We start from the raw sequence: 17,756 nt of genomic DNA on the forward strand, positions 1-17,756 counted from the left end.
TATCAGTGTCTGTCATTCTTCTTTTGCTATTGCCATTATCTTTTTGCTTTTGTGTCTACCTTGTAATTGTATGGTCAATTGGTGCCCTTTCATACCGCCTCCCAATTTGTTGCAACACCTACTTAGGAGTTGATTTGTATCTTAGTGGGTGTGTAGCAACCACTATGTCTGGCCGGAATAAATATCCAGCAGGAACATTTCACAGCAAGCATCGCTTTGAAACACCTATACGTATGAAAAACGTATAGGAACATGACATTGTGATGCAACTAGTGCATACATAAAGAAAAGGCACCAAATCTGGCAGATACATAAAGCGTCCGATTTGCTAGCTACACCAAGTGAAATACTTGCAGTATTTTCATTCTTCTTCTTAAGATCAACTTCTTGTCTAGGAGGGGAGTCATGTAGCACCAATATGCCCGGCTGGGATAAATGCCTAGCAGGAACATTTCATAGCAATCACTGCTTTGAAACACCCACGTGTATGAAAAAGGCGTAGGAACATGATATTGTGATGCGACTACCCACTAAGGCGCAGGAACATGATATTGTGATGCGACTACCCACTAAAAGAAAAGGAACTGTTATGCTCCCTCATATATAAATACAGTACACAGGCTGGAACGTTCAAGAAAGCCTTATATAAAGATTAAACTGCCAAAATTTAAACAGTCTAGGATGCAGTTCTACAAGTCACCACTGCCCATGGTCATCACATCCGTATATCTAGATATGAAACAACATCGCCAAGAATGCCACAGAAGATTCAAAGTTTTCTCTTTAATTTCACAAGAGCAACATCTGTCATGACTTTAATTTCACAAGTGCAACATCTGTCCTGACTTTAATTTCACAAATGCAACACCTGTCATGACTTTAATTTGACATATGTAACATCTGTCATGACTTTAATTTCACAAATGTAACATCTGTCATGACTTTATTTTCACAAATGCAACATCTGTCATGACTTTAATTTTACAAATGCAACATCTGCCCTGACTTTAATTTCACATACGAAACATCTGTCCTGACTTTAATTTCACAAATGCAACATCTGTCCTGACTTTAATTTCACAAATGCAACATCTGTCATGACTTTAATTGCACATATGTATCATCTGTCCTGACTTTAATTTCACAAATGCAACATCTTTCATGACTTTAATTTCACATATGTAACATCTGTCATGACTTTAATTTCACATATGTAACATCTGTCATGACTTTAATTTCACAAATGTAACATCTGTCATGACTTTAATTTCACAAATGAAACATCTGTCATGACTATAATTTCACATATGTAACATTTGTCATGACTTTAATTTTACATATGTAACATCTGTCCTGACTTTAATTTCACATATGTAACATCTGTCATGACTTTAATTTCACAAATGCAACATCTGTCATGACTTTAATTTCACATATGTAACATCTGTCATGACTTTAATTTCACAAATGCAACATCTGTCATGACTTTAATTTCACAAATGCAACATCTGTCCTGACTATAATTTCACAAATGCAACATCTGTCATGACTTTAATTTCACACATGCAACACCTGTCATGACTTTAATTTCACATATGTAACATCTGTCATGACTTAAATTTCACAAATGAAACATCTGTCATGACTTTAATTTCACATATGTAACATCTGTCCTGACTTTAATTTCACAAATGCAACATCTGTCATGACTTTAATTGCACATATGTAACATCTGTCCTGACTTTAATTTCACAAATGCAACATCTGTCATGACTTTAATTTCACAAATGAAACATCTGTCATGACTTTAATTTGACAAATAAAACATCTGTCATGACTTTAATTTCACAAATGCAATATCTGTCATGACTTTAATTTCACATATGTAACATCTGTCATGACTTTAATTTCACAAATGCAACATCTGTCCTGACTTTAATTTCACAAATGAAACATCTGTCATGACTTTAATTTCACAAATGCAACATCCGTCATGACTTTAATTTCACATATGCAACATCTGTCCTGACTTTAATTTCACAAATGCAACATCTGTCATGACTTTAATTTCACAAATGCAACATCTGTCATTACTTTAATTTCACATATGTAACATCTGTCCTGACTTTAATTTCACAAATGCCACATCTGTCATAACTTTTATTTCACAAATGAAACATCTGTCATGACTTTAATTTCACATATGTAACATCTGTCATGACTTTAATTTCACATATGCAACATCTGTCCTGACTTTAATTTCACAAATGCAACATCTGTCATGACTTTAATTTCACAAATGCAACATCTGTCATGAGTTTAATTTCACAAATGCAACATCTGTCCTGACTTTAATTTCACAAATGCAACATCTGTCATGACTTTAATTTCACAAATGAAACATCTGTCATGACTTTAATTTCACAAATGAAAAATCTGTCATGACTTTAATTTCACAAATGAAACATCTGTCATGACTTTAATTTCCCAAATGAAAAATCTGTCATGACTTTAATTTCACAAATGCAACATCTGTCATGACTTTAATTTCACAAATGAAACATCTGTCATGACTTTAATTTCACATATGTAACATCTGTCATGACTTTAATTTCACAAATGCAACATCTGTCATGACTTTAATTTCACAAATGCAACATCTGTCATGACTTTAATTTCACATATGTAACATCTGTCATGACTTTAATTTCACAAATGAAACATCTGTCATGACTTTAATTTCACAAATGAAACATCTTTCATGACTTAAATTTCACAAATGCAACATCTGTCATGACTTTAATTTCATATATTTAACATCTGTCATGACTTTAATTTCACATATGTAACATCTGTCATGACTTTAATTTCACATATGTAACATCTGTCATGACTTTAATTTCACAAATGAAACATCTGTCATGACTTTAATTTCACAAATGCAACATCTGTCCTGACTTTAATTTCACAAATGAAACATCTGTCATGACTTTAATTTCACATATGTAACATCTGTCATGACTTTAATTTCACATATGTAACATCTGTCATGACTTTAATTTCCCACATGCAACATCTGTCCTGACTTTAATTTCACAAATGCAACATCTGTCATGACTTTAATTTCACAAATGCAACATCTGTCATGACTTTAATTTCACAAATGCCACATCTGTCATAACTTTTATTTCACAAATGAAACATCTGTCATGACTTTAATTTCACATATGTAACATCTGTCATGACTTTAATTTCACATATGCAACATCTGTCATGACTTTAATTTCACAAATGCCACATCTGTCCTGACTTTAATTTCACAAATGCAACATCTGTCATGACTTTAATTTCACAAATGTAACATCTGCCATGACTTTAATTTCACATATGTAACATCTGTCATGACTTTAATTTCACAAATGAAAAATCTGTCATGACTTTAATTTCACAAATGAAAAATCTGTCATGACTTTAATTTCACATATGTAACATCTGTCATGACTTTAATTTCACAAATGAAACATCTGTCATGACTTTAATTTCACAAATGCAACATCTGTCATGACTTTAATTTCACACATGCAACATCTGTCATGACTTTAATTTCACAAATGAAACATCTGTCCTGACTTTAATTTCACAAATGAAACATCTGTCATGACTTTAATTTCACATATGTAACATCTGTCATGACTTTAATTTCACAAATGCAACATCTGTCCTGACTTTAATTTCACAAATGCAACATCTGTCATGACTTTAATTTCACAAATGCAACATCTGTCATGACTTTAATTTCACAAATGCAACATCTGTCCTGACTTTAATTTCACAAATGCAACATCTGTCATGACTTTAATTTCACAAATGTAACATCTGTCATGACTTTAATTTCACATATGTAACATCTGTCATGACTTTAATTTCACAAATGAAAAATCTGTCATGACTTTAATTTCACAAATGAAAAATCTGTCATGACTTTAATTTCACATATGTAACATCTGTCATGACTTTAATTTCACAAATGAAAAATCTGTCATGACTTTAATTTCACAAATGCAACATCTGTCATGACTTTAATTTCACAAATGCAACATCTGTCATGACTTTAATTTCACAAATGAAACATCTGTCCTGACTTTAATTTCACAAATGAAACATCTGTCATGACTTTAATTTCACATATGTAACATCTGTCATGACTTTAATTTCACAAATGCAACATCTGTCCTGACTTTAATTTCACAAATGCAACATCTGTCATGACTTTAATTTCACAAATGCAACATCTGTCATGACTTTAATTTCACAAATGCAACATCTGTCCTGACTTTAATTTCACAAATGAAACATCTGTCATGACTTTAATTTCACATATGTAACATCTGTCCTGACTTTAATTTCACAAATGCAACATCTGTCATGACTTTAATTTCACACATGCAACATCTGTTCTGACTTTAATTTCACAAATGCAACATCTGTCCTGACTTTAATTTCAAAAATGCAACATCTGTCATGACTTTAATTTCACAAATGCCACATCTGTCATAACTTTTATTTCACAAATGTAACATCTGTCATGACTTTAATTTCACATATACAACATCTGTCATGACTTTAATTTCACAAATGCAACATCCGTCCTGACTTTAATTTCACAAATGCAACATCTGTCATGACTTTAATTTCACAAATGTAACATCTGTCATGACTTTAATTTCACAAATGCAACATCTGTCTTGACTTTAATTTCACAAATGCAACATCTGTCCTGACTTTAATTTCACAAATGAAACATCTGTCATGACTTTAATTTCACAAATGCAACATCTGTCATGACTTTAATTTCACAAATGCAACATCTGTCATGACTTTAATTTCACAAATGCAACATCTGTCATGACTGTAATTTCACAAATGCAACATCTGTCATGACTTTAATTTCACAAATGCAACATCTTTCATGACTTTATGCACAATGCAGACGAACCACTACACATCGTGGAAATTCACCGGATTCAGGGAGAACTGAAATCTCTGTTCAAACATTCATATCTCAAACCTTACAATACGAACACACACACACATTAGGGACTGTTCTCACCAGAATAAGCAATATTGATTCCCAGCCCTCGTGTGGCACTCTTATCATAAAAATCAGTAATTTCAAGCCTCACACCATACCCACAAAATCCTCACACCAGTAATCCTTCCTTATGGATGTTCAACACAAGAAAACACTTATGTTGGAACAATTCAAATTAATATTTCTCCCACGCAAACCAAATGTTCATTATTTTATATAAATTCACGGCAATCCCAAAAGGTGGAAATCAGTAGGCATGTCAGTCAGTGGTGGTTTTGGTGTGTATCAATACGCCGACCAAATTGTAATTCGACATCCATCCATCCATAGCCTTGAGCCCCTAAGGGGCATAGGCCATTTACAACTTTGTAGATGCTTTTCTAGCGACTGAGTTTGTTTTTTTACGGAATGAGGGCGCTGCCTGCACTGCCGCCCCCACACCCAACCTTCCCAGCGCCTAGCCTTCCCATCTAGTACTGGCGGCCAGTACTACTGGCCAGGCTCAACGTTGCTTAACTTCGGTGATCTGGCGAGAACCGGTGTGCGGTGTGTCAATGTGATTGTTTCGTACGTAATTTGACATAACGCAAGATATTGTGCGTACAGATAAACAAAAATAGATCTCTCATGCAACTACACTGTTTCCATCACAAAAAACGAGAGTTTAATTAACCCTACCCTAACCTTTAATCAGGGGAAATGAAACAGTTGTTTCAGTTAATGTCGGTACTAACTAACTATTCGGCTTGTCCATTTCCGATTGTTTTCGTAAATCGTAATCAGAAATATTCAGGCCAATATGGGAACCCTCCTATAGAAATACCGGTGCGGTGATTCTAACAAGTTTATACCTCGGTAGCCACGGATAAAAATTCAGTTCAGCTGAGGTCCTTGTTAGAAAGTGGTTGAGAACCGCTGCCGTGCGCGTGTAGTTAGATATCCCACGTGCGATTTTTAGAGGAGGAGGAAACTCACATGACGCCCATTAAATAAAGATGGCGCAAACTTGTTGCAAGAATCGCAGTCGTCATGGCACAAGAATTTTTAATCTAGTCAGCCTTGTGAATCCGAAACAAAACACATACACTTATCAGCGGTAATGTAAGCTGTTTCAGCACAAAAAGGCCCCAATAATTTGCTCACTGGATTATTATTATCATTTGTATTTCCTCGCATTCTGAAAAGACGATCGGATGCTGGATATTGTCTTCATCATCCCGTGCTAGTAGTTACAGAAGGAATCGTTCACACATGATAAAACGCTTCTAAACAGAAACCATAAGTTGTTATAGTATGAAATCTTGATATGAAATCTGCTGCTTCGTGTTTTTCTCATCTGACGAAAGTAGAAAAACCAGTTAGAATCATCGCTTGATTTCAATCCCATTAAAAAGAATTCTGAATTTCTTTTTGATTTTGGTTTAAACTACGCCGTTAGTTTTGTCTCTTGTGCAATTTTACCCGATTCTTCTCCTTCTTACCAATTGTTTTCTTCCAGGCGACTCTTTCTTCTTCATTAAAATTAAACCATCAATTTTATTACTATCTTAACTTAGACCCTATCAGTAAATTATTTATTAATTTAACTTTCAGAAAAAAAAAATATTTATTAATTTAACTTTCAGAAAAAAAAAAAAAATGATTGAGTCCAGCTCCAGCACTCCAGCACAAATAAGTTAAAGATACCTCGTAGTTAAGACTTTGATTTTCTAAAACAACAATTATTTGTACATGGTTTTATTTGTTAATTGTTAAAATTTGTTTGAACGTTTTGGTCTCTTAAAGTGGAAAGTGCCTTCTTGAAAAATGCGAAAATAAAACGAATTAAAAATATATTGAATTAAACTTGCTGACGTGTTGTTTAATATTGTTTACAAAATATGAATAAACTAATTAAATCATTGTTATTGAAAGAAATTCATAGCTCGTTGCAAATCGTTTCCCATTCTCTCTCGTTGAATAACTGATATTTTAGTAGTTTTTTTTTCTACTGCAATAAATGTGATATAGTAGTCCTTTTCTTTTTTAGGGGGATTATTTAAACAAGGGCATTATTAATTTCAATTTGTCAACATTGGCATTTGACAACCAAACCAGAATTATAATTTCTAGAATAAGTTTAAATTTTCTTTAACTCGAACTATTTAATAGATTGAATTTTGTGATCAATCTTGTTTACTCTAAGCACAAAAAGTTTTTAAGTTAATGTAAAAAATTTAGAGCACTTTAGTAAAAAACAAACAAAAAAAAACAAAAAACAAAAACGAAACAAACAAACAAAAAACAACCATATTTACTGCTTTATTCTTTTAATATCACAACAAAATACTATTACTAGTAATATTGGCAATCCGCCCAAACCACTGAACGGGTATTATTAATTCTGTTTTATGTTTTCTTACTGAACTTCAGAAAAGTTCTATTTTACATTTGTGTTCCATGTTGTTATTGAAAGAGTCCGAGTCGAAGGAGAAGGTGAAGGATAAGAACCCCAATAGGATTAGAGTAATCATAAAAATAAGTCCGTACTATTGTTACTTCCCAAAATGATTTATCTCATAGTATTCTCCGCCGTTGCTGGAGCTTGTGGCTTGATAGTCTTCATATTCTTGGCCATGCAATACCGTTCACTGCAAGCTTGGAGAATAGACCACAATTACAATCCAAGCCTTAAAAAGGTAAGTAAAGAAACGCATTTATTTAGCTATTTATTTACTAACTAGCGGGGCCGGGGCAGTCACCCAGCCTTACCTGGTCATAAAATACGCTTAAATATATTTTAATTTATGCCGATTTCGTATTTATTTCAGAGCCCATTTTTGTGTATTATTATATTGTACTAATCTCAAAATGTTAAAAAAAACAAAAAAAATGACTTTGGTGCTATAAGCTAGAATCGAAACCAAAACATTTCTCGCTCTGAACTATCGCAAGATAGAAAGGAAAGGTTTAAATTTAAATCACTTCTAGTTATGAATGAATTTCCGCATGCGCAAAAGTAATAGAAAAATGTCGGCAAGTTGAAATGAACATTTTGTATTTTGTATTTCAATTTACCGACATTTCATTATTCATCTAAACAAATTACTGTATGGTTACTATTTCCACTTAATTCATTGTTATGTGAGCAGTAGTTTATCGGTTAAATATTTTCACGCACACACACATACGTCTACTCTTTTATTTATAAAGATTAGTGGGGGATAATCATGGTAGGAGCTTTGGAATACCTGCCCCCCCCTCCTTCACAATAGACATTCTTTTCGATTCCCACATTTAGAGCATGTGGAAATGTCGAAAATAAAATTTATTAAAAAAAAAGGCGTTGCTTCTACAGATTTCTAGCAAAACCAAACTGACTTATGTCGAACTAAATCTAAAACTTGAATTATTGATTAAAAACAAAACAATTCGGTTTAAATTGTCTAGAAGTTCCCCCCCCCCATCTTCAATTAAATTATACATTTTTCGACCACCACCTTGCCGGACCCAAGCTGAAAACTGATAAATATTATTTATTATTTATAAAATAAAAATGAGATCTCATCTTTTTAATTTTAATCAGTAATCACCCCCTTCCCTACATATATAAGCCCCTTTTAAGAAATTTGTTTACCGGTCTTTTGGAAATTAAGAAAATCCGGTCAACTTTAACGCAAATGCAACATTCCGACTTCCAGTCGTTGAATACTCTTTGACTGCTTACTACGATTGCCTGCCGACTCGAAATGATTAATTATTTAATATTTCTCTCAATTCTTGTGTTAATTGCCGGTAATTAAAGGTGACTTTACTTTGTTACTGGATTCGAATCTCCCAAACAGCAGTAATTGACGAGTTTGCAATTATGAAAAACTAGTACGAGAAAAATATTTATTTTCTGTTTCCATGTCGACATTTAAGCTGTAAACTGATAAATATTATTTATTAAATAAAAATAAAATCTCATTTTTTTAATTTAATGTTTTTTTTTTTAATACTTATGCAGTTTACAAACCGTGCTATTTTGATTTTCAAGAATAAATTAAAATTTTACGGTAACTTTTTAAATTATTAGTTGAATGTACAGAATTATCAATAATGACTTTCAGAATATTCCAGCACGATTCGTAAACTTTGCAAGGATTAAAAAAAAAAAAAAAAGTTTTTACTCATGAATCCCCTATCTCGGCAAAAAATTTTTTGGGGGGGAGGGGTTAGTATATAAATGTAACATAAATAACAAGTAATCATCCCCCCCCCCCCAAAGTGGTGATTTTGATCCTTGTAATGGATGAGTATCCAGAGGATTCCAATAGTTGCTGAATTTCCGTGATTAATCCCGGAAATTATCGAAGTTGTTGGCGATTTGAAATCCGCAAAAGAAAAAAAAATGCAATAAAGACATATAAGCATGCGAAGGGTACTGAAATGTTATGCTTATAATCGGGAGGAGAGAGCATTTTCTAACTATTCTGTACTTTCACCTAACAATATAATAAACAAATATATCATAAAAATTGAATTTAACTTTAAAATCTTATTTTAAAAATAGGGAAAGTCACTAAATACTGTATTGATGTCAATGGAAGCATGACTGAGTTTTTTTTTTTTTTTTTTTTTACTACGAATGGCCTTAAACATCAAAGTCAATTAAATACCGTTTTGCGTTGAAAGCGAAAAAATAATTGCCATTTCGAATTAAAAAAGCGAAAGTTGTTTAGTTTATTGTTGTACTTTTCTTATTAATTGTTTGTAAATAAAATATTGTTCATGGTGTTTCTCAAAGTGTGGCTTCAGTTTTTATTTTTGCCTTAAGTGTTCAATTTTAGCGAGTTTCGTTTTCCGTTTCAGTATTTAGTGACTTTACCAATACCTGTGGCTCTACTTTTGATGCTTAAGGCCATCCGTAGTCACAAAAATGTCAGTCATGCTTTCATTGATCTCAATAAGATATTTACTTATTGATCCCCCGACAAAAGGAAGGTGGATCTGTAAATTTACCCTTGTCCGTTCGTCTGTCCGCACTTTTCTCAATAACTATGGCTTGGAATTTTTTGAAATTTTGCATAAACATATATGAGTAAAAAAGTAACAAAAAGAACGGATTTTCCGGCAAAACTCCGGTTGCCCCCCCCCCTAGGTGTATCAGAATTTTTGTAGGAATTTTTGACAGAAATTTACCTGTGAAGTCCGAAGTTTAAAACCTTTTTAAAAATAAAAACACGTTTTTTTTTTTTTTTTTTTAATGAAACCTTGGTCCTTGCTCCTTTAATTGAAAAAAAAAAAAAAATTAGGACTTGAATTACATTTTTCGAGGAGTTATAACCTTGGAAAGATGGGGTGGAATTATTCACTACTTTCACAAAATTTCTGACACAGGGGCAGGGGCGCCTTTCGGGGTAAAATGGCTAAAATTGACACTTTTGTGTTTATTAAAAAAAAAAAAAAATGCCTTGGATTTTTATAAAACTTCCTGAAAATTGTAACTGATTTCTATATAATTTTGTGGTATGTCAAGTTTTTTTCCAACCCCTCCAAAAACTTTAAAATGACGACTTTTAGAGGTTTTCGGTGATGCTGAAAACGAATATCGCATTTAAATTTAGGACAGATAAGTAGTTTTCATGATATGAAGAAATTACTTTTTCAAAAGTGAGGGATCACTTTCCTATATAAATTTAACGTAAAATGAGAACCCACTTTCTGGTCACCTAGTAATTTCTTCATATCAAGCTAGACACCGCCAAAAATGGCTGAAAAATCAAGTTGTTGTTTTTTAAAACGAAATTACATTTATTAAAATCCATTATTTCTGAGTAACTTTTTTTTTCCAGAAAGATAAAACCCTGAATTTTATCATATAAAAAGCAGAATAATGTAAAACTTTTTCTATTTTTTATTAAATTTTAAATGTTAAAATTTCCCCAAAAGTTAACAATTGAGATTTTTTGTCTTGCACAAAAACGAATATAAATAGTTAAAAAAAAAAAAGGTTTTTGAAAGAATTACTTTGTTTATTTCTTGTCTAACTAAGATTTAGGGTGATTTTCTATGAGAATATGCAAAAATATTATATAAGTACCTGGATTTCAAATAATTCCATTTATTCATATAGGCAACCAGTTACTTCGCGTCGATTTGAGACAATGTTTACATTTGTACTTGATAAAAAGCAAACTACCGAAGACTAAACAGGCCAAAAAAAACCTTATTTTTCAGTAACGAAAATTTAGATGTGTCATTAATGCTGAGACTGGCCAGTACCAGATGGGTGACCATTTGTATATGTTTGGTTTTTAATGTGTATGTGTGTGGGGGTCAGGCTCCCCAAAATGGGGGAGGGGCAATAAAGCAGATTAAAAAAATTATTTTAGCACGTTTGGTCCACCGTAGTCGAAAGGCGGCAAACATTTTCAAACGGGATCGAAAAAATGATATTTTTAACACACACAAAGGGCACAATATTTATCGAGTCGTTCATCTTAGCAGAACTGTTCACAAACAAGCTCTTCGCATTTTTGCAGAGCCAGGCAGAGTTCATTGCAATCGTTGCAAAGATCTGCGGATGTATCTGATGCAACACACAACTTTCTCTTCTTCGGATCTGAAAGTGTGAAGGCAGTGGAATGGGAACATAAATCACTTTGTTTGTCGTTGCAATGTTAAAAGTGATGAGTTTTGAGGTATCGCTTCCCTATCAGTCAAAAACTTCTGTGAGAAGTTTGATGCTACCATCTGTAACTTATCAAACCCATTCCTTGTAGGTACAGCAGTGTCATCCAAGCCAGCAAGACATTTTCTCTGAAATGACTTGGCATTCCTCAGTATATTGAATAAAGTTGAATCCGACCAAGGTTTGTAGTTGGTTATTTATAGAAAAACAAAACGATATAACTAAACTTAGCAGTAATGACAGCATGCACAACTTTTTGAATGTCACCCGAATCAAACTGGATCGCAGTGGTGCCATAAGCTACATCTTGCAGCAAGCAGCGCGAAAAAACAATGAAGTATTTTGCTTTATTCGAATCAAGCCCGTTTCTTGTATGTTTGTTCTTTGTTGGCAAAATAATCTCTTCTGCCATTTCATTTCCGTCATATCACTACTCTCCTAGGCCTACAGTCAATCATAGTTAAATATGGTTCAGTTGGTGCCAATTTTCTTCAACATGCATTGAACAATTTGCATTGTGGATTCATTTTTCTTGCTAGCTATAAAGTCTGTTCCTTTCCAAAATGATGTATCTTATGCAAGTCTTTTAGATGCTCTACTGCACAACATCTTTTTCCTTAGCCATGCTTTCTTCACTCTGGTCAGTCCATCTGCTTTATTTTCTGCGATGTAACCAAGGTGACAGTTACCGTCAGTCAGAATTCTCGGATCAAGTCTCCAAGAGCTCCAAGTCGACGCTTAATAAGCATCTCTACTGCTCTTTTTGTCTTAATCCGCTTATCACCAGACACCTCCGATTTAATTCATGATGCTACTGTTGTGGAGTCTGTCCTAATGTCCACTATCTGTAACCCCCATTTTACTTTATCATAGCATCGAGTTCCACAACATTGGTATGGGCACTATCATCCTTTTTTCGTAACCAAGCAGCATCTTCAACAGTCACTCCTCCAATTTTCAATAATATCCCTAATGCCAGACTGTTAGCGTCACTCCATATTACCCCTTCATGGCTCCTTTTTATTTGCCATTCTCCTTTTACAGAGCCCTTTTTTTCACTTCTGCAATGATTTCTATTCCATTTGATTTCATCTTTTTTTTGTGTGACAAGCTATATGCTTGTTTAACTCCCGGAAATCCAACACCAACCTGACTTTCTTAATAAGTTGGACCATGGCCATGAGTGGCAAAAATTTTAACCATCCCTGACCACAGTATCAATATTCTGTCATCTATCCACCTTTCAGCTTCCTTCTCAAACTGTAACCCTATATCTCCTATTAGCATTCCTTTAAGTGTTGTATATGGAAGAGAACAGATCCCAGTAATTAGAGAAACAACGTAAATAAGTTTGAAAATAATATTTATTAACAGAAAAGGCTAGAATTGAACCCAGTAATCAAAAGTTAAAAATGAATACATATTGCTATTTAGATGCGATCCCAGGAATTTAGTGAATTGCCATTATAGTAGAAATTTTTTAATTTATTTTTTATTACATTTTCACCCCAAACAAGACACATTGCCACTTTGATGTAGGGGATTACTATTAGGGACACAGGTTACAGGGGTACTAGGTGGGGAGTTGGGCAGCAAGATGTCGGTTCACGTTACACTTGAACTTCTGCATGTCAGTACAGTTGGGGAAGCAGGAACCTGGAAGGGAGTTCCAAAGTCTAGCGGTTCTGGGGAAGAAACTACTGGAGTAGAAGGCTCTCTTACATTTAAGGATCTCAACTGTGAAGGGGTGGGAGTTTGCTGCTTGTCGGGTTTGGGGGTATTTATGTCGAGGGGGTACAAGTGCTTGCAGCTCGTCGGAACATTCACCGTTAAAGTACTTGTAGAACAGGCAGAGGGATGCTACATTGGGTTGATGGGACAGAGGCTGAAGCTTGGATGATAGTTCAGGATCTATTAGGTTGGCGACTCTTTTTTGAACCTTGTCTTTGTAACTTTAGTGTGAAGCATAATTTTTCCGTCCTTTTTGATGGCAAATGTAAACTTGTCAAAAAATAAAAAGGTTATGGCAATGCTCTCAATGTAATTGTTCCAACCCATGTTTCCTGTGAACGTTAGGCCGAGGAGTTTAAAAGATGTGCTTTCAGATAAAGTCTTTGGTAGTGTTGGGACGATTCCTAATTTTTATACGATTCCGATTCCAGGAAAATATTGATTAACGATTCCGATACCAAGTACGATTCCGATTCCGATTACTAGGGAATTATTGTTTTGAAATATACCAAGTCGTTTTATACTTATGGTCGGTAGTTCCCAAATATGTTCCCTAACTTTGGAAGAGATATTTTATGTCTACACCAGTACACCGTCGTGTTTTGGTTTAAATAAAATTATTATATAATAAACTAAACGGAAAACTTAGCAAAATTTATTTTAGAGAAAATTTATTTTACTTAATTGGAATACAGAAAAAAAACTCAAAGAAAATAGAATTTATCCATCAGAGAAAAAACAAATAAAATAGAATTTATATAACAGAACAAAAACAAGAAAATTAGAAAATAAATACACACGATTCATTATTTTGGTCCTCATAATTAACAGATTTAATGAATTAAATAAAAAAAAATATAGCGGAAGAGAAAGAAAATATATACTAATTAAATATAAAAAAGATAAATATTTAATTTAATAATTTATAAATGAACGTGCGTAATGAAAAAAAGACAATATACCACGTGACATGGCGCCGTAGATACAAAATAACCTTTCCAAAGTTAACGACCATATATGAGAAATACCATTAATCGAAAGTTTGTGTTTTATACCAAAAAGGTAGGTATAGCGAAAAGTTACAATTAAAGGAATTTCAAAAACGATTTTTTGTTTGGCTATTGATAGTTGTATTTGTGACGGCAGTTCTTCAGACCTCCATAATTCACAAAGAGTAGTTAACACCTATTATTTTTTTCTTACTTTTTCATTGTTTTTACACGTTGTTTCTAACGTGAAGAATAAGTTTAGCCAAACTAATTTTGAAATAGGGTATATCAAAGGAACACATATAAAAATGATACCACTATAAAAAACAAATGAAATACTAGATAAAATTGAGCAAACATAATTACCAAAATTACAGAAAAAGATTTAAAAAAAAATGGTGAAGTTTGTTGAGTGAAATGAATTATTGAAAGAAAATTAATTGAACTAATAGAAATGTTAAATAAAAAAATGTCACATTTCAATATTTTTTTAATAATTAAATTCTCAGGGTTGTCGAAATTAAAAATTAAGTGATTTTTTTTTATTAGACTTCTTTCGAAGCTTGTTACCTTGAAAAATACATTTTAAACCCTGTTTTTTTAAAATAAATTGAAAAATAAACGCAATTAAAAAAATTTAATTGATAATTGAAACTTTAAAAACATATTAAACATTGAAAAATTACTTATCTCACAAATTAATGTCCAATAAATTAGATCCAGTCTTCATACAAGAATTCGGTTATAATAAATATATCTTTCCCAAACTTAAAAATTAAATCTTTTTTTTTTTTTTTCTTTGGAGAGAGAGAGAGTGTTTTAAAATCGCCGGGGAGTGCCGCCTAAAATTTTAAAGAAGTAAATTTTAGGAGTTTAGTGCCTTTCAAAGACGGTTATCATAATTTATTATCATCATTTAATTTCCTTTTTTTCCTCCCCCCCACACCTTTCCACGTGGTTCAGTAGTTAACCAGTGCTCCTGTTGCTGTCAGTCAGCTATCTTTACCTAAGTTTTAATTTCTAGTTAAAAGAATTTTTCATGAATAGAATCAGCATTTTTAAAAATTATTTTTTTAGTTGTATATATTGTATTTACTCTTTGAAGTTAAGGAGGGTTAAAAAAATTGGTGACACCTAGATGGTGACGTAGGCAAAAAAAAAAAAAAGACACTGCGATTTCGACCCTCACTAATAAAACTGCTCTGAGTGACTAGTTGGTAATTTTTTGTTCCTTTTCTTTTTTATTTTGCTCCTCCAATTTGTTTGGATGCATCATAGTTAAATGTTTTAACATGTTGGTTGTGGTCATGTAAGATGGTTTTATTCCTCGCGATATTTTAATTTGACAGACTTTGCAAATGGCTTTCAACTCATGATCTTCATCAACTTCAAAAAGTTTCCATGGAAGACTTTTTTTGGACTTTGGCGTTGTGCGTTCTATCCCAACCATTATCAATGGACCAGAGGTCATCTCGTCAGCGTCAGACAGGGCCAAACTATTTGCAAAGAACTTTGCAGCTAATTTTACCCTATGCGACGAAGGCCATCAACTCCCCATATTTTCTCCTACAACACAGAACAAGCTAGGTAACATACAAATATCCGTGCATGAGGTCGCCAAGCTAATCAAGAACCTAGATTCTAGTAAGGCAACTGGCCCTGATGGCATCCCAATTATAGTGTTAAAAAAGCTTCAAGCAGAACTTGTTCCCATACTTACGAAACTATTTAAGCGCTGCCTTAAGGAGAAGTGCTTTCCGACCCCCTGGAAGACCTCATCAGTTTTCCCTGTATTTAAGAATTCAGTTGATAAGTCCTCTCCCTCTCAGTACAGACCAATAAGTCTCCTGTGTGTTATGAGTAAGTTGCTGGAATCAATATTAAATAGAGAAATAGTCAACCACCTCAGCAGGAATAACCTTCTTAGTGACACACAATATGGTTTCCGCTCTGCAAGATCTACCGCAGATGTGCTGACGGTTATATCCCACAGGATTAGTGAATCTCTTGACAAAGGCTTCCTTTCTAGGGCAATTGCTCTTGACATATCAAAGGCCTTCGACAAGGTATGGCATAAGGGTCTACTTCAAAAGATTTCCAGCTACGGTATAACTGGAAATGTTTTCTCAATCATTAAATCATTTCTCTCCGATAGGCTCATAAGAGTAGTGGTTGATGGACAAAAATCGGAGGCCTGCAATATAAATGCTAGAGTCCCTCAGGGGTCAATCCTGGGCCCAACTCTCTTCCTGATCTACATCAATGACCTCCCTAAACACATACTTAAATCATTCGTCGACATCTATGCTCATGACACAACCATCTACGGCAACACATCAAAGGCTGTAAATGACAAAGTTCTCTCGGATTCTCTCTCCTCTGATCTCGAGCGCATGGTTCAGTGGGGGAAGATGTGGCTGGTTACCTTTAATGCATCCAAAACCAAACTCCTATCCTTACATCATCAACGCTCTGATCCCCAACTGGCATCAATTGTGATGGATGGCTCTCGTCTGGGTGAGGCCCCGTGTTTTGACAAGCTTCTGGGTTTGACCTTTACTCCTGATCTGAAATGGAACACATACATAAAGTCTGTTGCCAAGGTCGCTGGAAAGATGGTGGGATCCTTCTACCGCTCCAGAAGATATCTCACTACTGATGCAATTCTCTATCTATATAAAAGCCAAGTATGTCCAAGGATGGAATACTGTTGCCATATCTGGGCAGGAGCTGCCAAAAACAGCCTATCCTGCCTTGACAGAGTACAAAATAGTCTTCGTGGTTTAGTGGGGGATGCTCTTTTCTCTACCCTGCAACCTCTCTCCCACAGTTTCAAGCCTATCCTTGTTTTATCATTATTTTCATGGCAGGTGCTCGTCTGAACTCCAATCCCTAGTCCCCCCTCGCCAATCTTTCACGAAAAACACCCATCTAGCTGAATCCACTGTGAAAAATTTCCCCCACTCTATATCTGTGCCTAAATCAAAACGTGGATTCCATGAACAAAGCTTCTTTCTTAGAACTGCACGCCTGTGGAACTCTGTTCCGTCTGCCTGCTTCCCTCCGGACTACAACTTGGATGTCTTCAAGTCCAATGTTAACAAATTCCTAATGAACCGCTCCCTAATTAAACACTTCATCAAATCTCCACACTAACGTAATGTACTTGCAATAACCCTTATCCCTGAGTGGCTTCCGGGCCTTGATAAGTGGTGATCACTGTGTAAAAAAAAAAAAAAAAAAAAATCCGCTAAAAAAGACAAAAAGAAAAAAATATAAAGGGATGGGG

At 34.0% G+C, this 17,756-nt stretch overlaps 1 protein-coding gene across 2 annotated transcripts in view; it reads left to right on the plus strand.

The window, feature by feature from the left end:
* Window positions 1–7,103: 7,103 nt before the first annotated feature.
* The window catches only part of LOC145248970 (uncharacterized), a 207,198-nt gene continuing 196,545 nt past the window's right edge, over window positions 7,104–17,756 (plus strand). For both annotated transcript variants that reach the window (XM_080110780.1, XM_080110781.1), the window contains exon 1: window positions 7,104–7,770. In XM_080110780.1, coding sequence (XP_079966906.1) covers window positions 7,639–7,770 — 132 coding nt within the window. In that variant the 5' untranslated portion in view covers window positions 7,104–7,638. The remainder of the gene's footprint in view (window positions 7,771–17,756) is intronic.

The sequence above is a fragment of the Euprymna scolopes genome, chromosome 27 (assembly GCF_053919585.1).
Source record: "Euprymna scolopes isolate OS-2025 chromosome 27, ASM5391958v1, whole genome shotgun sequence".
Classification (NCBI taxonomy): Eukaryota; Metazoa; Mollusca; class Cephalopoda; order Sepiida; family Sepiolidae; genus Euprymna; species Euprymna scolopes.